Raw genomic sequence first — 25479 nt, 5'->3', positions numbered from 1 at the left:
TTATAGCAAGAGTACAAGAAACTTGATTTAGGCATGAAAAAGGTGTTGGAGTGACGCAACCCACAGAGAAGATTCTTTCTCATCATGCACAGTGGCACACCATGCTTAAGGGCTTTTTTTCCGCTGTGAGAATACAAGGCTGCTCAGGTTACTAAGGTGAGCTGGGTCACTGTCTGATGTCGGTGCCTTATATTCCACCAGAGGGGTAGGTTGTGGTGCTTTTTCTCCTTTTCTTTTTTTTTTTTTCTCTCTAAATTCTGAAGTTTTTGTTTGGTTCTGCATTGAAACCACAAAAAGACCCTGTCTTGACGGCCTCGGGATCACTAGTAGCTGATAGCATTGCTTGAATATCAGTGCAAAGTTCGTCTTTCTCTGTCATTATGAAAACAGCAGTTCATCTCCAGGTACTTGGTATAGGGATTTTGATAATATACAGAAAAATAATACTATTTATCGAAGAATACTATATAAGCACTGTTGGGCAAAAATGACTGCTTTTCCGTCAAAGCTATTCCTGTTTACTGAAGATTATTCAGAAGTCATAGAAACTGCAAAGGCAGCCTCATGCTAAAGGCTGTTTCATTGGATATTTAGACAAAAACTAAAGTACACTAACTAAAATAACACAAAAGTATCTGTAAAAATGATATTGTGGAAGAGGAACCTGGTTAAGTATCGTCCCATACAATTGCTTAAGTTTAAAATACTTAGTCCAAGAGCAGTGAAAATGAAGCCCTCTGAAAAATCCAATTACTTGCTAAAACAACTGTCAAATGGCCATTTCTATAAACATTAAAATATTTGACTAGACTCAATTTGCCTCTTCATGCAGTGTACTTTATTTTTAAGTCTTTTGTTAATTTTGGTATGAGTTCAGCTGTGTTTGTAATGAAACGACATTTGCAGATGTCGCTGCCTATAGGTGTAATAATCCCAAATTAATTCCTTCTTCAGATTTTCAGCAATGAATACACTACACCTAGGGTTGGGTTTTATTCTGTTGTTTGTTTTTACCAAATATTCTTTGCAACTACAGATGTTTAATTAAAGGCTGTTAGACAATTTAAACTTCTCAGAATAATACAAATAAAAGCTGTTAATGAAGTAAATATCTGTTTAATTTACAAACATCAGTAGCATTACTGATATCAGTCCAAATAAGACAAAGCACACTGCATTACACATGTACATCTAACTTTTTTGTAAAAAAAATAATAAAATAAAATTGAAAAACATCTGCATTTTTACAGGGTACCCTGGGTTTTACTGAAAGAACACAACCCACTATTGATTACCAATTCTACATTATAATTTAGCAGCAACATGTTAACATGGGGAACATTAGGGCAGTAAAGTAGTTTTATTATTTGGGGAAAGTCACAGTTCTTGATAGCACAGCCTTTTTTTCTTTTTTATAAAAAAGGTAAAGAGCTCCATGGGAATATTAATTTATAAAGATCTACCTTCTAATGTAATTTACTACACGCCATCTTATTTTCTGTAAATACTGTATATAGGGAAAATTAACTTCTCTACAATTACCACCTAGCGTAAAGACATTTTCTGTCATACATTACGGGTTCTTGGAAGGTGTCCTGAATATCTGCTGTATGTGAAAACTGCAGATTGTCATCACTTTCAGATTCAGTGACACCAAGTGGTCAGATTCTAAGGAAAAGAAAAAGGGGAAAGGGAGGAATAAACAGACTGAAAACATTTACCCCAAGACGACATGCTATGTTAGTTCTATTGCAAAAAGTCCTGATTTTTAAGTCCTTTAAAAAAAAATTACAAAAATACTGGGACAAATATAAATTAATATATATTAAAGCATTGAAAAACAGTAAAAGGGATGGTCTAAAAGGGTTAAGTACAATGTACTTTGATACAATAAATATTTCTCAATGAAACCAAATACTGTATAGAGTTGTTTAGAAGTCATAGAAACAGAAATCCATATTATTACTAATTTATCCATCAATAATCTATTTTTATCATCCCCCAAACATTTATATTACAAAAAATTAATACTGGAACAGGGCAGATAAACACTTTTTAATGCTTCTTTTGCTAACATGCTGACATAAAAGTATACATCATCAGGAGATTTCAGGACTATAGTATATTCTTGTATCTCCCATTTCCCATCCATTAAATGGGACCCATCTTCTCAAGATGCTTAATAATTCCAAAAGATAAAATCTATTTCATACAATTGTTATTTCTGTATAATCTGATTCTTTTCACTCATAACGCTTCCTCATCCATAGGTAAAATGATTGGTACGGTCTGTCAAGACAATAAAATATACTGATACGAAAGTGAAAAAACAAGCCTCATGTTCTGGTCAATATTTCATCTCTGAGCTGTTAAGTTGAAAGTCACATGTGTGTAGTGTCAGTGTATCTTCAGCATGTTATAAAGAAGAATCCGTGTTAAAAGCAGTTAAAGTTTCTCATCTCTGTTGCAATGTTACCAGGTCTTTTTTTTTTTTCTTCAAAGCTCCTCTTGGCTATGAGAAGTCTCAGTTCAAGCACTTGAATCTCTTTTTTTTTTTTTCAAATGAAGAAAAAGTCTTTATTCTCATAATAAAAATAAGTCTGTTCTGTATTTTACAATATATTTCAAATATTTCCACTATGAAGCATTAATTAGTCCGACACGGCCAATAAGTATACAACATTTCAAAAGACAAGTGTGACAGGGACACTTAGGAGGGACAATTTGTACAGCCACACTTCACTACTTTTTCAACCTCGTCCACAAATGACGACCCGTCAGTGCATTCAAAAGAGTATTTCCGTCTCTTGCTCCTTAGTGGTCCACAGCACTGCCCGGTTGAACATCCTCCTTTACATTCTAGTCTCGATACCTTCTTGGTCGTCTGGCACGCTGCATACCCTTGCTGCTTTTGGTAGTAATCTCGGATTCGTTCCCCTCGACAAGAGACTTCTGTAGAAAACAACATTGGAAATAAGAGATACACTTTTGAGACACAGGTCAAAGAATTGCTAAGGAAGATTCTGTGTTTCAAATTGCAGTTGGGATCGATATTTTAAAGTTTGAGTCAGACTGTATATTGGAAATTAGTGGTTCTACGAAACATAATTTGATTAATGTTGAGTTTTACTTCTTATACCTCCTATTTTCAGTAAAGTTTATATTATGCATATGTAAACCATAAATACAAAGCTATTACAATGACAAGAAAATTGGAAGCTTAAATCTTTTCCTCTTTTATAAAAAATACACATCTTCTGTTCCTACATTGCTTGCAGCTGGTTCTATTTACTACAGGGAAATGTTTCGGAGAGCATGCAATTTAATTTATTAGACCTGGAGTTTAATATTATTCAAACTGTTATTTAATACAAGTTACATTCCACTAACTTCATAAATTACTGAGGTATAAAACCAGCTAAAAATGAGACATCTGTTAAAAGTTCTACAGCCATATTCTTCTATACACATATATGTACCATATGAAATAAATGCCATCTGGGGTAAGAGAAAGAGAAAAAGAGGGAGAGAGAGAGCTTTGATAGACAAAGGAAAAATAAAAAGGTAGGGGGAAAAGTCATCCTGTTTTCATCCATCTCACCTGCATAATTCGCTGTGATAAATCAGTTGAAGCTGAGAGGTCAAAAGTAGAGTTTGTGATAAAACTAGGAGCAGAATCATTGGATTTGGCTTCTCAGTTGCAGAAAGCAGAGAAACAATACAGAAAGATACAGCAGGTAAAAGGTAATAGTTAAATATTGTAAAAATGTGTTTCTGGATAAATGCAAAAAAGAGAAATGTTTTCACAGCAAAACATTTGATGAAAAAATCCTGAAAATGTAAACAAATTCATGGGAAAAGGTTGATTTTTCGCTGAGATAAATTCTTATGGTAAAAACCAAAAAACCAACAAATGTGTGTATTGTGGGGAAAAATGTTGGTAATGTTTTTGGCTGTTCATGTTTTGATAAAAAAAAAAAAATCTACGACCAAAACAACAACATGACTTTTAATATTTTTACCTTTATCACAGCTGTCCCCTGTGTATCCGCTGCTGCATTCGCAATATGGTTTCCCAAGTCCTGAAAGCCTGCATTTGCCATGTTTACACCTGATGGATTGGCAGGGGTTAAACAGCTTTTCATCTTCATCACAGAGGACTCCCCCATGTCCCTGCAGGCATTTACAACTGTATGAAAACGCATTGATCGGCAAGCAGGTACCATGCACACATCTACAGGGGAAACAAGCCCAAGAGAATAAAAATAAATTATTCATCAAAGTTCAGGCTAAGCAACATTAACTACAAATACTTTGGACTGTACTCAGAAGAAATTGGTTTTGTTTTTAATGGACTTTTTCAGTGAGATGCAGTGAAGTGGTTGATAATTGGTATGCAGGTTTACACTAAAAAAGCTGCAGTACGGAAATCTATCTCACCAGAAAACAGCCACTGTAGATGTGTTATGGAAGACTTTTACAGGCCACAGTTATTAAAACCAGCATTTCTTGTCTACCTAAATTTTCAGCATGCTTTTGAGAAGAACACAGCAAAATCAAGACCAAATATAATCTACTAGAATTAGAATTAAGTAGAGAAAAAGGACACTCACCTGAAATTCTGGTTCTTGTATCATTTAAAAAACCCACCACATATTGTCACTCATTGAATATGGACCTCCCAGCACAAAGACAGGTCAGGCACTTCCTAGCTGAAACTTTTCTGACCCAAGCAATGGTAGTTTTGAAGCTGAACACATGCTCTCCCTTCAAATACATCAGTCTTCATTGCCAACTGCCAGTTGTGTGATCATACAACAGAATCACACAGAATCACAGAATCGACTGGGTTGGAAAAGACCTCACAGATCATCAAGTCCAACCCTTGGTCCAACTTCAGTCCATTTACTAGATCATGGCACTAAGTGCCATGTCCAATCTCAGTTTAAAAACCTCCAGGGACGGTGAGTACACCATCCCTGGGCAGGCCATTCCAATGCCTGACCACTCTCTCTGTAAAGAATTTCTTTCTAATATCAAACCTAAATTTCCCCTGGCAGAGTTTAAGCCCATGCCCCCTTGTCCTATTGCTAACTGCCTGGGAGAAGAGACCAATCCCCACCTGGCTATAACTTCCCTTCAGGTAGTTATAGAGAGTGATGAGGTCACTTCTAAGCCTCCTCCAGACTAAACAACCCCAGCTCCCTCAGCCTCTCCCCACAGGTCTTGTGTTCAAGTCCCTTCACCAGTCTTGCTGCTCTTCTATGGACCTGCTCCACCACTTCAATATCTTTCCAGAACCAAGGGGCCCAGAACTGAACACAATACTCCAGGTGTGGCCTCACCAATGCAGAGTACAGGGGAAGGATCACTTCCCTTGTCTTGCTGACCATGCTATTTTTGATACAGGACGTACAAGGCAGGTCTCCACTTCACTGAAAGCCACCAGCCCTCATCTAGCACTCATGCAGAAACTCACCCCAGATGAGGTTGCATATTATCAAGTCTCACCCAAGTGATGAAACTAGCTGCTCTCCCCGTTGAGCTTTGATAAGCATTTGGTTCCACGCACCAGTGAACTCTACCTTACAATTCTCCATCTGAACACTTAATTCTGTGCAAGTACTTTAGGCATGGTGTAACTTGGTGGAAAAAGAGTATAGGAAGTCATTTTCATCACAAGATATTTAAATGGAAGGCACAGCACATAGTCTCCATTCATGTATCCAGTTTAGGATTAAAAGCTACAAATATAAAATTTAACTAACAGTTTAAGCACTTCCAACTTTCCTGTTATGCAAGAGTCTGTACTTCTGAACAAACTAGTTTCCTAAAAGATTCCAAATTGTTCCATGGTTGAAGTCTGATATTCCAAGACAATTAGATTAAGCAATTCAAAATGAAAGGCTTAGACAGTATCACAAAGCAGATAGCTTTTGTTTAGTTTTCATTATGTTTAGCATTTGCTCTGTTCACCATATATAAAACACTTTAAGGATATCTGAAGTATGAAGTTGCTTAGGTGACACTGGCATCATGTTGTGTTCTATACAGGCTGGTTTAGATCTTGAATCAATCTGTGTCAGGATCTTTGGTAAAGTTGTCCTGGACTCAGGAGATGACTATATCTTAGCTAATGTCAGCTCTTATACTCTTGCTTGCACCTGTTCTTTAAAGCTCTAAATTTCATCTTCGAATATACTGAAAGGAACATCAGGCTAAGTGCAAACTCTCAGGCAGAGTTTCCTCTTCTCTAATTTTAGGTACCTATGTCAGGCACTCAAGTTAGATGTATAATTGCCACAAGCTCACCACACACTATATGAAAACATCACTTAAGCATAATTTTATATTGAGATTGAAAATCATCTTATTAGAATCTCTCAGCAAAATCAGGCTGCTGGTCCTCAAACGTTATATAGGCCAGAGCACTGAAAAAGCAGGAGCCAAAAGATCCAAGCAGGCTTACAAGAAAAAAATAAGAGAGAGAAGTTTGCCAAACTGTAGTAAGGAGAATGGTAAGAGCAAACAGAATGACATATTTTTGCCTATGACCAATAAATCCTAAAGAACTTTGAACTTCTGAAGTTTCTGATCTTCTTGTGCTGGGAGACCATAAGCCAAAGAAATGGAATCTTTCTCTATAGTAAATTTAAAAGATGAATATGCATAGATATCAATCCTCTCATATACCCACATAGGCATATCTTTTTCTCTCTCTCTCCACATATATGTACATGACCCTTTATATAAACATACATAAAATGACCCACCTAAAAAGTTCTAGTCAAATCAGCAAAAAGAATTATCACAGAGGACTTAAACAGAAGTTTAACATAAGGGTAGAAATCTATTTTCCTGCTAAACCCCAGGGTACTGTGAAAATACGAAAACAGTAGGCATATCAAGTTTTTAAGACACATTAGAGATTAATAATAAAAATTATATTTCCTCATTCTATACAATTATAAATACGCAAATATATTTTTTTTTCCATTTGCAACTTCTTCTAAATGATTTTTGTACCAACACTTGCATCAGTGTAACTCATTACAGAAGTTGCCCATGTAAGAACACATCCCCGGCTTTAGGCAGAACTTCAGGGAGATGTGTGTATCTGCTTCCCTAAACTGGGGACTTTTCCTCATTAAATATATGGAAAGACTATACTATAACCTGGACAAGGTTTTCACTTGTACATGGCCAGGATATTTTGTTTCTTGCTGAAAAAATGTGAACATTTATGAAAAAATACATATAGCAGAAGACATATACATATTATGGTACTGTCTTGAGGAAGGACATACTTATTTCCAAGACATGGGTCATTAGTTTGTTGATCACAGAGGGGTCCAGTCCATCCTCCTTCACACTCACAGGAAAAGCCTGACTGGCTGGTAGCATGGCATGTTCCATGCACACAAACTTTCTTATGACAAGGCTCGCAACCCGGCAGAATTCCCACTTGCAGTGGCACATTTCTGAAGTCCTGGAGTTCACTGTTGATATACAGATTACGGATGCAACCATGGAAGCTGGTGCCATTCTGTCCTGGAGACTGGCGTAAAGCTGCTATGTTATTTTTCACAGGCATTCCTAGAAATTAATAACAGCAAATAATCAATGTAATCTTTGGTACAATTTTCTATATTGTTTAACCTATTTTTAAACATTTTAAAGACATATTTCTTCCTAATTAATTATTCTTAGATATTCAGCCTACAATTATGAGCAATGATCTAGTATTTGGAAATCGTCCTGGCTGTTAAGCATGCATGTAAACCAGGTCCAGACCCGTAAGTCTCCAGGTCCAGCTGAAGCGATGTATAGAGGACTTCACAACTGTGAAAAGGTTCAGATTTTATCCTGGTTTTATCCTATTGCAATTAAGTACAGGAGATTACATAATTTTGGAATTTTGGAAAAACAAAAGTTGTTGAAATTTAACAGCTGATAAATTATTTTTTGTAAGCTGCTAAGATACTCAAATCCAGAATAATTTAGTAGGACCAGCTGATTAAATTGGAGCTGGCATACAGATTTTAAATGTGAAATTTTGCTAGTAACAATTACTGGAAAGAAAAGCTCAACAGGAGTAGGTTCCATTACTTTCAAAAATATTTTTCTTCAGCATGCCTCAAAAACAGATTAATAAAAAAGCCACTCATAGTTTGCTGTTACAGTTTTGAACGAAGATAGTCAACAGTATCATTCAGCATCAAGATACTTATGTGTAAATATTTCTAGATAGTGCAAATGCCCCTGATGGTGACCATTTTCAGAATAATTCCTCTGTTGTAGTCTGTAACTGTTACAGGTGTAACTGGAGCAGGAGGTATAAGCAATGCAGTTATTCTGTTGTGATCAGTTAATCATTGAAGACTGTTTCAGAAGGAACATTACTGTTAAAAGTTGTTGCCCTGCAAAAATCAAGTTTCTTCTAGTTTCTTCTACTCTTACTCCCTGAAACTAGTAAGTAAAGGAAATCACAGTGTACTGAGCATTTGAGAAGGATCTGTTTACCTGAAAATAAATACACCTATTAGCTGCACAGTTTCTTCATAGGCAAAATTAACAAATTTCATTTGGCTACTTAGATAACAACCACAGAAAGCAGTAATGTTCTGCATTGTTCCTTGTTAACCAAGTAAACTGGTACTTCTAATGGTTTTATATAGTAACTCTGAATAGTTAAGAGTAACGTAGAAGTGTTACGCAACCTAATGAAGTCCTGCCTTTCATTTAGAGGTTATTGTAATTTCAGTTGTGCTAAGCTTCAGTGATTACAGAAATGAACAGTATTGCATCCATAATACTGAAGAGCCTAATCTCCTTTGATCTTATCAATTAAGTAAAACACACTTGGGACTCTTACGTTAAAAGACTGAAACTGCAAACAATCATTAGTTTCCATTTCCTCAACACTATTTGCCATATTCTCAAAATCCAGGGACAAGGCAGACTCATCAAGACCTCTTCACCCTGATATCTCCCCTTGAAAGTAACACTCAGCAAATGTTTAGACGTATGGCCTGAGGTATCTAATAGCAGAATAGATGCACTGAATTTATCCATTGTAAAAATAAAAGCTGCATAAAACTAAGTACACCAAGGCAATGCTAAACAAAATGTTGTTAGGAAAGTTAGATATGATTTCTGGGAACCATATCACACCAGATAAGATAATATGAGGTATATCACATGTGATTCAGAGATTTTTTTATCTATGATCTCTAATACAGAAGATATTTGGAAACACGCTGCATGCATATACACAAGTTTTTTGCTTCTTCTTGCAGGTTATCAAGTGTTAGAAGGCAAAAGCGTGTGCAAAAGCTGCTCATATTCTTCAGCAATATCCCCTAGATAATTTTTAGATAAAGGTTCTTTAACAGTTAGAAAAGAACTGCCATAGAAATAACGCAGACAAATATTGCAGCTCTATTTTCTGAAAGGTAAGAAGGTAGTTCCCATCCCCCTTTGAGCTTTTGGTCACTGAACCTGACTACAGGTAAATTGCCAAATCACTGCTCAAGGAGGCAAATGTTAAGACTCCTATTAATGGTCCTACAGTAACACCGTCAAAAGCTGCTAGAACAGAGTAGCCAGAAATGAAAAGCAGCTGATGCCCTACCTGTCTCAGAAATAGGGACTTCTCTGAAACAAGGTGCCACTCTCAGCTAGTAAAATATGGTCTTATTTCTGAGAGAAGAATGTAAAGTATCAGTGAAGTCTGTGGCCCCTTTGAAGAGTTTTTGAGAAGAAACAGATTGTCCCTTAAGACTCCTTACAAAAAGCCACGGGTTTTCAATATGATTTACTGAAATCTGTTATAGAAAGAGTGAAAAATATATAGTCTATGGATTCTGACCACACAAGAGAGCCATACGGTTGGAAAAAAGTAAAGAGTATAAATCAATTAGCCCACTTTCTGTAAAAGTAAAGTTAAATTATCCCTTCCAAACCAACCCAAATGTTGTGACCCAAGAATAACTTTGTCAAAAAAAAGCAGTGGGGAGGAGGGTGGAGGAGAGAGAAAAGCATACAAGGCCTTGCTGTCAAATCTGAATTTCATCCTGCCAGCTGAGGTGATGCTTACCAGAAATGCCATTTTAACAGGAAGGTGATAAGAGTAAGTGTAAGCTACATGATGATATAGGTGTTAAACTAAGACTTTGGCAAAGATAAAAATACTGCATAAAATCCTAGTGAGAATTTGAGTTCTTCACCGATGAAAATGTGTGACTGAATTCTCTAAAAATTCTAGATACAGTTGGATAAGAAAAAAAATGAACAAATCTCAAAAAGATGGGTAATACGAAAATACAAGAGTGAAAGTTAACTGTCTCCAGAATTTCAAAGATCATGAATAGATAAACATAGATAAAGAACAGAAAAGTTCAAGAACTGAATACCAGTCTGTTTGGGTTTTTTTTTTCTTTATTTTTTAATGTGCTTCTAATGACAGTTTTCATCCCGGTTTGGACCAACATTTTCTATGACAGTGGAAATAATTGTCTGTTTGGAGCCTGAATGTGAAGAATAGAGATAGAAGGAACACAGGCCCTCTCTAAGGAATATGAATCAGTATGAAAAACCCTCCTGCTCTTAAGAATCAAACCACTGAAAGAGAAGTTTATTTCCAAAAATATTTCTTCTGATACTTCAAGATGGTGATGCAGATTAATGTGATTGTTCTAATGGAGACACAGATCTGTAAGGTGAAGAAGTAAGGAGGAGAACCACATGTCACAAATCAACAAGTAAGTGTTAGCACTGCACAGAATAAATGTTTTTAGCTGGAAGTCTAGCCTCATTTCATTAAAAAAGTGTCCATAACAGACAGAAGGATCACTCTGCACTATGCTCAATTTTCAAGAAGTAGCAAAATCTGCCTTAGCAGTCATTAAATAACAAATTGCTGTTGACAATACAAGTAAGCAAGCATGCAGTGTCTTCTTAGAATCTAGGACCGTCTCTCCTTCCAAATCATGTGGCATAGGACACTATGCAAACAACACTGTAGAACTGATATACGTGAAAAAATGCAGATGTGCTTCCACAAGGCAACCCTCCTTTGAAGAGTCATGATATGAAGCAATTTTAAAGGCAGCTTATATATTTGATAACTTAAATTATTTTCTCTGCTGGTACGGGGCGTGATGACTAATGTTGAATTCTGTCTTTCCATCTTACATGGAAGGAAGTAATAACAAAATCTGAAAAGATTTGACAATAAAAGCTGAAGTGTTTCAAGGGAAGAATGGGGATTTTCAGAGACAAAACTCAACTTTACCCCTCATCAATTGCAACCAAGGCACTTGTACTGGTTTTATAGGAGAAACAGACTATTCTTGATCTGAATCAAAGTAGCTTCCTGTTTTTCTTTCCTGTCAGAGACAGACCTAAGCAGCCAGCCTGAGGTTTTTCATGTATTTAGAAAGAGAATAAAAAGTATCTTTGCTAGAGAAAATAGGCATCTCATGAATGTACTACTGATAGCATGATTTTTTTGCAAGGAGACAAGATGCTCAAGTCTAAAAACTCAGACACAGAACACCGATCACTAAGAACTTAGACTTGCTACCAAGGACAGTAGGAACGCAAAAAGTGGTAGCTGAAGTTTCTGACTCTTCTACCTACATCATGCAGGCCCATCAGAAATTCAACAGACACTCCTGGTTAAAACAACGGGCTTGAGTCCATTGTTCTACAAAGTAAATTGCAACAAATGGTCAAAAATGTTTCAAATGGTTTATCTCCACAATCACCTACTACTAGCTTTACTGAAACAAATAATTCTTTCTTCTCAAAACAAAACAAAAATTCCAAACCCTGCCACATACTGTGAGGCAACTGTCCAAATGGCTCCCTTCTTATACCATAACTTGTATCAGCCCTAAGCAATACAATCTCCAGACAGAAATTATACTTCCTGGCTTGACACCTTACTGCCATTTCCTGCAGATAGATGTACAGTGAAATATAGATGCAAAACATGATTGAAACAGAATGCCACTGTTCTACACTTCCTGAAGAGTTTTCTGAATAGGTGACTATTGCATCTTCAGGTAGCTAATCAATATTAAACACACTTCTTCAGTATAATAGAAAGGTACACAACAGTAGAAAATTACAGAATTTTACAGTGGGCATCAAATATCCACACTGATATAAAAGCAACAGGTGCAATTTGAGGATATACTATTTATTAAAATTGAAACTGTTCACATTAACTGTTGAGGTTTCATCTTAAGGTGTTATCTCAATGAAGGAGTCTCTCACCATGTGTTTATTATATGTATGTTACCAGAGTAAACCAGCTATGAAACTGTAAGTAAGAAGCTGTATGATCCTCTTACCTCCTACATACAGTGGAGAATCAAAATTCAGAGTGGATTGCTTGGACAAATTGGTAATTATCTTGGGGCTTCCTCCATCAATAGATAAAGACAGAATCTGATCCATAGCTAGCAGCTCCACAATGTGAAAATTGCCATCATTAATAGTTTCCACGCTGTAAAATAAACATTAATATTAATTTTAAATAGAATAGTTTTTGATCTTCTTCCCCTTCAACAGTTATTACAGCTTCACAATAGAACTTCCCCAGGAGTGTAGTCTCCTGAAAACTAGATTTTAAGTAAGGATGTGCATATATGCCTAAGAGCTAATACAATATAATACTCATTCAATAACACTATTAGTAATAAGTATTGCAAATAAATAGCCCTTTTTCTTTCAAAGTTTTTCCTGTACTCATTAAGTAATGAACTGTGTAAATATAAATTATATTCTAAACATCTGTTGAAATACATCTACTAGGCAGGAAAGAAAACACAAAGCAGTTTGGAGCTTTTCTGCAAAAATAATGAGGGCTGGAACACCTTTTCCATGAAAAAAGGCTGAAAGAGTTTTGGGATTGTTCAGTCTGGAGAATGCTCATGGGAGACCTTTTGTGGCCTTTCAATACTTAGAAGGTCCTTATAAGAAAATTGGAGAGGCTTTTTACCAGGGCCAGTAGTGATAGGACGAGAGGTAACCATTTTAAACTAAAAGAGGGTAGATTTAAATTAGACAGAATCTATAAAGTAAAAGAAGATGATATAAAGTAGAAATTATTTAATATGAGGGTGATGAAACACTGGGACGGGTTCCAGAGAAGTTGTGGGTGCCCTGTTATTGGAAATGGTCAAGGCCAGGTTGGATGGGGCTTTGAGCAACCTGGTCTAGTGGAAGGTGCCCCTGCCTGTGGCAAGGGGGGTGGAACTAGATGATCTTTAAGCTCCCTGCCAACCCAAACCGTTCTATGATTCTAATATTATTTCAAGATACTATTTGTACGCATGCATGCGCAAACGCCTGTGTATCCTACATGTTGCATAGTATTTCGTATACATATTTTGCAAGTCTGAAGGCGTGAGTCAGCTACAGTGATATATAAAATGCTAGCACAAGATATGAACACTGCCCAAAGGGTGTCATGTAGACAAAGCTTGTTTGTGCTTATGTTGTGTCAGGAAAAGCCTACACATTACTAAGTGGAAGAAATGGCTGCCTATGCTTACCAGACTCAATATCTACCCAGCAAATGTTTAAGTGCAGGGTAACTACTATGCACTTGAATAAAACTGAAGTACATCACAGAATGAAGGATATTATTACTCAGTGCTGAGGCTGAATATATCATTGTACTTACATTACTTCTAGCCCATTTTCCACTGAAGAATAAAGAGCTGAATGTATGGTTGCATGGCAGTTATGGCAATGAGCTATAGTCTAGAGACCAGACATTACAACCATTCCCATGAGGACCTTTATTTGCTTCAGGGCACCATCAAATAAGTGAGTTTAAGCCTTTGAAAACGTTATTTAAATGAACCAATTTTATGATAGCCTGAGACGGACTGAGCAGTCACACAGTCAGTTAGCTCTTCTCATTAGAAAAGTAGTGTAGCTGAAAGGGATTAGCTTCCTAAATCTCAAGGCAAAAAAAATCAAGTAAATTATCTTATAACATCCTTGGCAAAGCTTTAATTAACCTAACTGCTTTTGTCCTGGAACAGATCAGAAGCACTAATACGGTCATTTACAGCTGTGACACATTAAATAGCTTCTTCGCTATTTATTACCAACTTTAAGTACGTGGATGGGCTCAGCTCAATGTGGATAAAGGATGGTAGCATGCGTGTTTTACATAAACTCAGCTCTATGTGAAAGTGCAAACACACACCAGAGCAGACACTGCCAGAATAAACACTTTTGAGGAGTGCTAGGTTCCATGGGGGGAAGGAAAAGGTCAGGGTTCATAATTCATAAAGACTAAGTTCTAGTCAAGGTATTGAGAGGTTTGTTTGCTGTGATCAAGCAATAGGAGAAGTGACAGGATTAATTTATATAACATATTTCAATGAATCTGGGGAAAAAAATTGTGCTAAGAAAGCAAAATGCATATGGCTTCTTGACTTAAGTGACCAAGAAACCCTAATATAATGTTCTTATTCTAAGGAAACTCATGTTATTTTACAACATATTAACCTTTCACATAATAGTATTTAATAGGATGAAAGCAACACAGAACATGCATTTTTATAGCAAGAGGTCATTCCATGGATGTATAAAACATAATGTGTAAATGGAATGTGTCTCTGTTAAGAGTGATTATTAAAAGCTTCTAGTTCAAACTGTTTTACTGGTATAAATTTACTGCAGAAAGAGGAGCCCTCCTAGGTAAGGGTGGTTTAAATTAAAGAGGAAATAAACACAAGGTATATCTGTGCTATATTTCCTGCCAATGCACTCATATTACTTCTAGCCTATTTCCCATTGGAGAAATAAGAGCTGAATGCATAGATCCTAGTGGAAAGCTGCAAGAAATAATGTTTTAAAGCTTCTGGAACTCTGTAGAAGAATAATGATTTGGGAAGAAATATTCCCATAATTCCAATACATATATGAAGACAACTGGTTTACAGAATGAAAAAAGTATTTTTAATGTGTGTGTTAAATAAAAAAAAGATGTACAGAGAGAATAAAACCCAAGTGGATCAACTTTTCCCAAATAACCATCTCCAATGAATTAATTTTCTTTATTGGTCTTGTCACTGCCATCATCTCATCTTGTTACTCAGACTGACTGATGAGTGCTTTTGGGATGATGGCAGTCAAATCCCATTGGTAAAGCAGTTTTCATTCACTCTACACAGCTAGACTGATGTTATTGTTGATCCTCTATATTTATAATGATTAAATAATCTGTTTGTAAATTTATTGTGTTGTTACTGTAGACACCTCTTTAGGCTTTACAAGTCCTACTTGATTCCTTTTCAACACACCATTTCTTGACTGTAATTAATAGTATGTAACTATTTGAATCCCTTATTTTGGCCTCTGTTTCAGGCACCTCACCATTGCTCAGTGGACTACAACCTCTCATTCTTTTTCCTATACTATCCATGAATCTTTACTTAATGAAGTCTGTAAATCTCTTGATAAACTTCTCAGTTCTTAAACATTATGAGTTAAAATGGTCTTTTCTTCATATCTCTCCAATAAAACACAATACATTAACTTGTTTGCTTTTATAATTTAATACTTATTTAGAATAGAATCATAGAATCATTTTGGTTGGAAGAGATCATCGAGTCCAAACATAACCTAACCCTGGCACTAAACCATGTCCCCAGGAACCTCATCTATATGCCTTTTGAACACCTCCATGGATGGTGACTCAACCACATCCCTGGGCAGCCTGTCCCAGTATTTCACATGAAGAAATTTTTCCTAATCTGAACCTTCCCTGGTGCAATTTGAGGACATTTCCTCTTGTCTTATCAGTTGCTACCTGGGAGAAGAGACTAACACCCTCCATGCTACAACCTCCTTTCAGGTGGTTGCGGACAGTGATAAGGTCTCCCCTCAGCCTCCTTTTCTCCAGGCTAAACAGCCCCAGTTCCCTCGGCTGCTCCTCATAAGACTTGTTCTCTAGACTCCTCACCAGCTTCTTTGCCTTTCTCTGAACTCTCTCTAGTACCTCAGTTTTGACTGGGTCTGGCGTCTGGCTGGGATGGAGTTAATATTCTCCATAATAGCTGATATGGTGCTGTGTTTCAGATTTGTGACCAAAACAATGCTGGTAAACGCATTCATGTTTTAACTATTACATAATAATGTTTGTGCAGTGTCAAGGCCTTCTCTGTTTCTCACTCTGCCCCCGCAGTGAATAGATTTAGAGGTGTGCATGAGGTTAGTTAGGAGGGGGAACCACCAGGCAGACGACCTGAACTAACCAAACAGATATTCCATACCATGGTATAGAACATCATGCTAAGCAGTAAAATGGAGCTTGGAGTGGGGGAGTAGGTAGTTTAGCCATCTTCTGCTTGGAACTGGCTAAGTAAGCACCAGTCTACCTGTGGGAGATGGTGAGTGATTGCAATTGCACCACTTCTGTCTCTCTTTCTTTATTCCTTTCCCTTTCCCTTTCCTTTCCTTTCCTTTCCTTTCCTTTCCTTTCCTTTCCTTTCCTTTCCTTTCCTTTCCTTTCCTTTCCTTTCCTTTCCTTTCCTTTCCTTTCCTTTCCTTTCCTTTCCTTTCCTTTCCTTTCCTTCTTTCCTTTTTAATTAAACTATTTTTATCTCAACCTGTGATTTTTCTGACTTTTTCTTTTCTCTTCCCCTGTCCCATTGGGGGTGGAAGGGGAGGTGAGGAGTTGTGTGGCACTTAGTTACCTACAGAGTTAACCCACAACATTATTTCACAATATTATTTTACCTATTTATAATTTTGGTAAACTTCAACTGTTTCTTCTATTCATAAAATTTTCCATACTGAATGGTGCCTGAAACTGATTTTTATTTTTCTAAACAGACTAGATAATTTCCCAAACTGAAGGGAACAAACTTCTGTGTCTTACGCTATTAATCCTGCCTTGTAGGTCATAATATTTGGCAGGGGGCTGGCATCATGTCTATCCATTTGTCACCTTTCTGAAAATATACTGAGGCAAGGTGTTAAAATCTTGAAAATATGGAAGTCTACAGAAACAGGATGGCTAGATGTCCAAATTCTTTGTCCGTGCTGGCTGTATTTCAACACACAGATGTTTAGCACCTTCCCTACAGTTGTACTTCTGGGTCTGCCAACCCAACCCGTTCAACAAGAAGGTATTGCCTTAGCTAGATCAAGTTTACATGGACAGAGGAAGAAACTGTATGGTTCTCATTCAGAAGCAGCAAAAATTAGGCCTACAGAGAAAGAAGAAAAAGAGAAGACTGGGCAAGAAATGGTTGGAATAAAGCAAGAATTGGAGTAATGGCTGGTAGTGGATTTTAAGGAAAACAGAACTGGAAATTGAGTCAAGGAGGAGACTGGGAAAGATAAAACAAAGAAGAAAAGTGAATCAGTAGGTTAATGTAGATTATGTCTGTGAGCAGTTTTTGAACGAAGTTGATCAGATCTAGCTGGCTTAGGAAAAAAAAAGGGAGGAAGGAAAGAAATTGAAGGGAGGGACAGGAAATATGACAGGAGACAGCTTTAATAGGTAAAAAAGGCACAGAAAGACAACATGCAATGAAGGGGTGAAAAGAAGTAAAGAGCTGAAAGACGGCAGGAATTGTCACAAATATCCTAGGAAGGTATAAACAGTAAGAACTGGAAACAGGAATGGCTGGAAACAGAAGTTAGAAAAATACAGATAGGTTGGAAAGGATGAAGAGATTAGCGTATAATGTGTAAAAGATCCTTTGCTACAAACATTCCTTTCTAGAACCTTAAATACACAGTGATCACTAGACACACAAACATACATACAGATGAGGAAATTTATAGCTTGCTTCCTACATATGCACTTCCCCTGAGGGCAAGACTGTGCTACCACTGATCTCAGTACCGTTATATCATGTTTTCAAATATCTTAAAAACATCCTCCTAAATATCCTCCTAAAAATATCCAAATATCCTCTTAAAAACTTGTCATCATGCTTCTTTGAAATGAAAGGGAGGTTAATAATAATAAAATACAAGTGTGTATCTGCTTCACTTACAACTGTGTCACCCCGTAACACTTCACTAGATTTCTCATCCCTTTTTTTACTGCACCTGCATTCTCCACTTGTCACATAATTCAAAACAGCTGATCAAAACTACAGAGAGGAGATGCTTCTAATTATTCTTTAATATTAACCTAATTGGAACCTGTGACAGTTGCACATTCCCCTGAGATCTAGAGCCTTCAATGGGGTTGCTGATGGCTCTTTAGCACCTTTTCTAATCCACTGTGCCTGTCCTCACATACATGCCCAGGGTGGTACCAAGGTGCTGACAGTCACAGACTCCCCTATCCCAGGGCAGGGTGACTTCACCTCCACCCAGCCGGTGGGGCAGGAGGGGTGGGATCCTCAGTAAATTGACAGGGTCATAGAATCATTGTGGTTGGAAGAGACCTTCAGGATCACCGAGTCCAACCATAACCTAACCTAACTCTAGCACTAAACCATGTCCCTAAGAACCTTGCCTAGTTGGGGCCACACCAGCGCTGAGTTCAGTGGCACAATGACTTCTCTAGTCCGTCTGGCCACACTATTGCTGATACAAGACAGCATGCTGTTGGCCTTTGTGGTCACCTGGGTACACTGCTGGCTCATATTCAGGCAGCTGTCAATCAACAGCCCCAGATCCCTCTCTGCCAGGCAGCCTTCCAGCCACTCTTCCCAGAGCCTGTAGCGCTGCCTGGGGTTGATATGACCCAAGTGCAAGACTCGACACTCAGCCTTGTTGAGCCTCATACAATCGACCTCAGCCCAATGATCCAGCTGGTATGGCCTTCCTACCCTCCAGCAGATCAACACTCCCACCCAATTTGGTCTCATCTGCAACCTTAATAAGGGTGCACTCAATTCCTTTATCTAGATCATCATTAAAGAGATTAAACAGAACTGGCCCCAATACTGAGCGTTGGGGAACACCACTTGTGACCGGCCACCAGCTGGATTTGGCTCCATTCACCACAACTCCAGCCAGTTCTTCATCCATCACAGAGTACACCCATGCAGGCCATAAGCTGCCAGCTTCTGCAGGAGAATGCTGTGGGATACGGTCAAAGGCCTTACTGAAGTCTAAGTACACAACATCCACAGCCTTTCCCTTGTCTACTAGTTGGGTCACCTTGTCATAGAAGGAGATCAGGTTGGTCAAACAGGACCTGCCTTTCATAAACCCATGTTGACTGGGCCTGATCACATGGTTCTTTTGTAAGTGCTGTGTGATGTTACTCAAGATCATCTGCTCCATGACATTGCCCACTGAGGTTAACAAAGGAGGTGCCCAGAGTAGCTGCAAAGCTTCTGGACCATGTTGTAATGCCCACAGCCAGATCTGACCAGGCTATAAAACAGGGTCCCTGCTGAAGAACCCCTTGGAGTGGTCTTCTCAGAGTAGCGAGTCTGTGAACTGGAGCCCTACACTTAGACTGGGACACCGTTTAAGGAGACTTACCGGGATTGAGAGTGCCTCACCTCCTCATTTGGGTGAGTGCTTATTTATTGGATGTACCTTTGAATGGGTCCTTGCCAGGCAAGTGTGAGCCCTCGCCTAACCAAGGTAAGTGATTATTTCTTGTGGGTACCCGGGAGTGAGCAGCCTCTGGTTTTGTTTCTTGTGAGTGAATGTGTGCACACTGTGGATCCTTATTATTCTTCTGTTGTCCTACCCCAATAATCTCCTCAACTGATATTCAAACCTGTATTTTATGTTGTTGGAGTGCTAACTAATTGTATAAACCCTGTTTCTAGTTGGTTTATTGGTTACACTTTTCTGGCTAGAATAAAGTCTGTTTTGGAACTTGTTGTCTGCCTAAAATTGCCTTTTGGTGTGCCTCCATGACAGGACCGTTTCTTAATTGATTTGTTATTAGTCTCTTCTACATTTATGGTTTTTCATTTTATCTGTGTGAGTATTGCTTTCCAGTCTTTTTCTAGAAAACTAAAATGGACAAGTGTGAATTACCAATATATATTATATTCCAGTAATACTGGAGAAAGTGCTGAATAAGGAAATATTTGTTTTGAATGGGAAGAAGTATTCTCAATAGATTAAACAAATAGGAGCAAAAATAACTTGAAATTACATATGATCCTGATTCTTGTTGCTTCCTATTCTCAGACAGCTGTACCTATCAAAATAAAAATCAACAAAAATAAACTGCTGAGTAAAACAATCTAAACTTCTTTAGTACTATTCCAGATAGAAAAGAAAGAAAATCTTATTTTAAATTGTAGTCCTTGAGAAAAATGAATGTTTCATGCAATTCTAAATTTGTGTTAAATACTTCAGTCTCCTGTAAAGTAAAATCCTATTTTTAATATATGAAAATTTATACAATTAAAATACATATACGATTTCCATATGTTAAACCATGTCATGGAATTGTAAAAAACCTTATGAAATCCATATTGCATCAGAAAAGAAAAGCAACCTTAAGATGCTTATTGTAAAAGGCTATGTTTTTACTAAACAACTTTATATTGTATTTTATAGGAATGAGCTTTTTTCTGCGGAATGCTTTTAGTAATCTACTAAAATCATATTTCCCTTGGTGCTATTACCTAACAAAGTTTAGCATTGTTTCCCTGATACATAAACTGAAGCTTTTGATTTTATATTGCCATTTAAGTGCAATCATTTCTAAAAATTATTTTCAGTGACATGTCCCTTATAGAATGCAGAACAATGGCAGCTGCTACAAGCTCCAGCAAGTAAACATGCACTAGATACACACTGTTGTCTTCTTGTTCACTCTTGCCATGTCTGTCTTCAAATTCTTGAGAAGTTACATAAAACCTCTCTGGAAATTCAGGTGGTAATTCTTCAGAGAATCAGAGGAATTTGACTTAAAAAAACCCCTTAAAAATTATGCTCCAGAAGCAGACGTGGATTCTGCCTTTTAAAGACTTTGGAAGCAAAAAGCCCCACAACATTTCTTTTTCAAGGGTAGTGCCTTTTTTCAGAATCAAGTTTTCAGCTTTCTCTTCATCTGCCAGGGAAAAGTCCCACATTATACGATTGCCTAACACTGAAGAGAAGAGAAACTTCCATTTAATTTCTGCTTATGCAGTATAGTTCTGCACTTTACCCCGCACAAGAGGAAATTATTTGGCAGTAAACATAATGGAAAAAACTCTACTTCCACATGTAAGCTTTATACAAACGTATAAATATTCTGCTGAAAGCTAACTCTTACTCAGTTTTAATGGATGAAATAATATATTATCTTTCTGACTTATCTGCAGTAGAGTTATTTTCCAGGTCAAATCTTGTCTTTTGGCAATAGTCTTTCTATGTCTGACAACACATTCATTTGCATATATTTTTTTCAACCATCTATTCCAAAACGTGACTTTGATATAAGGACTTAATACATATTGTGTTTCAGTTGGAAATTTGTTTCATCTGAGTTCACCTGTAAATAGCAGAGGCTGGATAAGATCCTGTGTCATAACTGACCCTCACTCTACCTCGGTACAGCTCTACTGCTATATGATCTTTATCGCCTTTGTAGAGCAGGATCCCACTGTCTTCATCTGTGGCAATCTAGATAAAAGAAAGAAACACTTAGAAAGAACTGAAAATAAATATCAAATCAACATGCTATTTTAAGTGAATCTTTGAATTTACTGCCATAGTCATTATAAAATTCTTCCTTGAAGGACAACCTGACAAATTTTTTTTCTCTTCACAGCATCATAGAATGCCCCAAGTTGGAAGGGACTCACAGTGACCATCGAGTCCTACTCCTGTCCCTGCATATGACAACCCTAAAATTCACACCATGTATCTGAGGGAGTTGTTCAGTCACTTCGTGAACACTGCCAGGCTTGGGGCCGTGACACTTGCCTGGGGAGCCTGTTCCAGTGCTCCACCACCCTCTGGGTGAAGAACCTTTTCCTAATGTCCAGCCTAAACCACCCCTGGCACATCTTCCTGCCATTCCCTTGGGTTCTGTCTCTGGTCACCAGACAGAAGAGATCAGTGCCTGTCCCTCCTCCTCCCCTTGTGAGGAAGCTATAGACCATGATGAGGTCTCCTCTTAGTCTCCTCCAGGCTGAACAAACCAAGTCACTTTAGCCGCTTCTCATCTGACTTCTTCTCTACACCCTTCACCAGCTTCGTAGCCCTCTTCTGGACACTATTCTGCAGCTTAATATCTTTTCTGTCCTGTGGCACCCAGAACTGCACACAGTGCTCCAGGTGAGGCGACACCACTGCAGAGCAGAGCGGGACAATCACCTCCCTCGCCTGGCTGGCAATGCTGTGCTTGATGCACCCAGGACACAGTTGGCCCTCTTGGCTGCCAGGACACACTGTTGGCTCATGCTCAACTTGCCGTCAACTAGAACTCCCAGATGCCTCTCCGCAGAGTTGCTCTCCAACATCTCACAGAATCACAGAATGTTAGGGATTGGAAGGGACCTCAAAAGATCATCTAGTCCAATCCCCCTGCCAGAGCAGGAACACCGAGAAGAGGTTACACAGGAAGGCATCCAGGCGGGTTTTGAATGTCTCCAGAGTAGGAGACTCTACAACCTCCCTGGGCTGTCTGTTCTACTGTTCTGTTACCCTTATTGAGAAGAAACTTCTTCTCAAATTTAAGTGGAACCTCTTGTGTTCTCACCCCTTTCTTATCAATAAGCCCATCTATTTCAATATGAATACAGAGGTATTCCAGTGACTCTTTGAGATTTTTATCCCAAACTCTGAAAAGCTCTTTAAGTGAGCCAATGACAACTTTGGCTAATTTCCCACCTCATGTAAAGTCATTTACAGGCTTTTCCAGATCAGAATCTGCAACACAAGCAATCTTACCTGTAGAGTGATATTGGTTTGGGGACGTATCTTAGCTGAAGGTATTTGTAGATAGGATTCTTTGTTGACAAAGTTTATGCTGATCAGCTTTTCACATTTCTCACCCTGGTAGCCTGATAAACACTGACAGATGGGTTCACTCTCTTTTATGATACACTGGGCTCCATTTTGACACTCATAATTATCACAAGGGCTGGTGCGAGGTAGAACCATTGGTGGTGAAAACTCACAAAACAAGCCACTAAATACAAACAGAAAAATTAGTATCTCCAGGAAAAGCAACTTTGATATAAGACATACATGTTTGTATTGTCTTCAGATCATTCTCACCTGTATCCTTCTGGGCAAATACATGTATATCCATTAACTGCATCAGTACACTGTGCTCCATTTTTACATTTGTTGTCCTGGCAGTCGTCAAAGTCAATATCACAATGCTCACCTACATATCCAGGTGTGCAATCACATCTGTGAAACAGGATAGCACACTGTCTTTTAGCAATACCGTATACTTATGACAAAGCTAAGGAACTACTGAATTATTTAAAACTCAAGAAAAAAAAATGCATTACTGTGACTTTGTGTGTAAAGACAATGTAGCTTAATCATGTTATTATATGGGAGTTTGCATATGTAGTGAATACAGGTTTGCTAGTTACACATACCTACTCATCTGCCATTATATTGCTGAATTGTGGTTTAAATCTAGAAAGCCCTCATGAATCATTTTGACAGTTCTTGGAATTGATGAGTAATGCAGAATGTTACAGGATGTCGTAAGTGACTGCAAACGCTAAAAATAATCAATATGCTTAGTTGCTGAAACTGAGACAAATAAACCAAGGTTTGTACTATACTGCTGGGTATTTTCTTTGTCAGCTGAAGAGCTATGAATGGATGAAGGCTGCATTTATACAGTTTAGTGATTATACATACATTTTTCCCCTTCAAGTTCCACCAGCCTGATTTACTATAAATAGGTGCATGGTTAGTGGCCTAAGAGAAGTCTCAAAACACAACCTTCTGCCCTCCTTGAGCCCCACTAAACTAGAAACAGCAGATCCTCAAGACAGTATGTAATGGGGTTTTTTTGTTTTAGTTTTTTTTCTTATTTTCCCCATGCAACTCTCATTGTTAAAGCTAGTGGCAGTTCTTCAGGGAATTCTCATATATTAGACTGCTTGAATGACCAGAACTCTGTGAAAAATGAATTGAAAAAATTACTAATTCATGCATCCACATTTTTTTTAAATTAGGATGTATGTAACTGATTTAATTAGATCTTGTGTTTCCTTCCTTGGTGCTGTTTCTTTGAGTATCTAAAATTTGCACTGAAGTGCCAAGAGTGGTTTTAAATAGCTGTGTAACTTTCAATTAAGTGCTTCAATCAAATGCCTCAATTTTTATTCAATACATATACAAATAAGAAAAGTAAAAAAAAAAAAAAAAAAGCATGCTATTAAAAAGCTGAATAAGTGAGATACATGCTTGAAGTTACTGCATCTGCTATTTTCTGATTTAAAATCTCAGAAGGTAACATGGAAGATTAATGAACAAGGCAGTAAAATATAAGATGCCAATCTAGGTTTAGTGAAGTGGCATGAAGAAAATAACCATAACACACATCAATTTAAATCTAACAAGTTTTCTACTTTCCAGCTGAAAATTATCAACTTCATTTCATGTGCATTTGAATACTTAATATTTTTAAATATTTTTTGCCACATTTGAAATAAAATATCATTTCATAAGTATAAGATTTTATCACAAGAGCATACCATGCATAAAACAGGTGCTTATGACAACAATTGGAAGCTGTAGGTTTCCTGTCTTTATTAACCTAAAGCCTATTACAACAAGTTTAAATTGTGCATACTAATTAATTATGATAAAGATATGGTATAATTTAAGATTAGTTTTCCTGGGGCTGGACTTTTTTTGGTTTATATCTTTCAGTATGCCTTCCTAATAAGGTCTTTCACAATTACTTCTCAGAAAGCAGCATAATTAGTCCACTAAAATGAAATGCAATTATTTTCCTCCTGTCCAAGCCACTAAAAGAGTTTTGTATTGACTGTCACATTAACTAACTGCTCTACTCTGTATTCCTATTTAAAATCTGGCTGAAATTAGAACTGTTAAGGATCAGTAAAAATCCGTACAACGTATCTAAGATAATAATGTAGATCTACATGAAAATAATGGCCTATTCTGCCGTAATGTTTGATAATAACTGAAATTAGTATCTTGAGAACAGAACTTGTAGACTTACTTGTATCCTTTGGCTGTCAAGATACACTTTGAGTCATGCTGGCAAGGATTCAGGTTTTGAGCACAGAAATCTAGTTTCTCCTCACAGAGCTCACCTGAAATATAACGTATTCTGTCAATTCAGTGAAAATATCACAGTAACCTGAAAAGAGTTGTTTCTATTTTAAAAGTAACATTTTTTTTTTAAACTGAAAAATGCATACTTAATGATATAGTAACAAATATTACCTTTATAATGAATACTAATAAATAAATATTAATAAATAAATATTAACAACACACACTCATCTTTCTGATAACTCCTTTATTAAAAAAATAGTTCAATGTGAATCAACTATGGATATAAAT

At 37.4% G+C, this 25479-nt stretch overlaps 1 protein-coding gene across 15 annotated transcripts in view; it reads right to left on the bottom strand.

Annotated features, from left to right (window-relative positions):
• Positions 1-1096: 1096 nt before the first annotated feature.
• The window catches only part of SLIT2 (slit guidance ligand 2), a 263667-nt gene continuing 239284 nt past the window's right edge, over positions 1097-25479 (bottom strand). For 12 of the 15 annotated variants that reach the window (XM_071807350.1, XM_071807343.1, XM_071807344.1 and 9 more), the window contains 8 exons: positions 25133-25226; positions 23191-23328; positions 22861-23101; positions 21458-21588; positions 12363-12517; positions 7308-7596; positions 4023-4234; positions 1097-2952 (listed from right to left, as the gene is read on the bottom strand). In XM_071807350.1, the coding sequence (XP_071663451.1) occupies positions 2711-2952; positions 4023-4234; positions 7308-7596; positions 12363-12517; positions 21458-21588; positions 22861-23101; positions 23191-23328; positions 25133-25226 (1502 nt within the window). In that variant the 3' untranslated portion in view covers positions 1097-2710. Of the gene's footprint in view, positions 2953-3601; positions 3691-4022; positions 4235-7307; positions 7597-12362; positions 12518-21457; positions 21589-22860; positions 23102-23190; positions 23329-25132; positions 25227-25479 lie in introns of all 15 variants that reach the window. The other 3 variants (XM_071807351.1, XM_071807349.1, XM_071807352.1) reach the window with 3 other exon arrangements.

Source organism: Patagioenas fasciata, chromosome 4 (genome assembly GCF_037038585.1).
Source record: "Patagioenas fasciata isolate bPatFas1 chromosome 4, bPatFas1.hap1, whole genome shotgun sequence".
In the NCBI taxonomy this organism is placed as follows: domain Eukaryota; kingdom Metazoa; phylum Chordata; class Aves; order Columbiformes; family Columbidae; genus Patagioenas; species Patagioenas fasciata.
The sequence above is the reverse complement of the archived record's forward strand: the minus strand, read 5'-3'. Positions and strand labels throughout refer to the sequence as shown.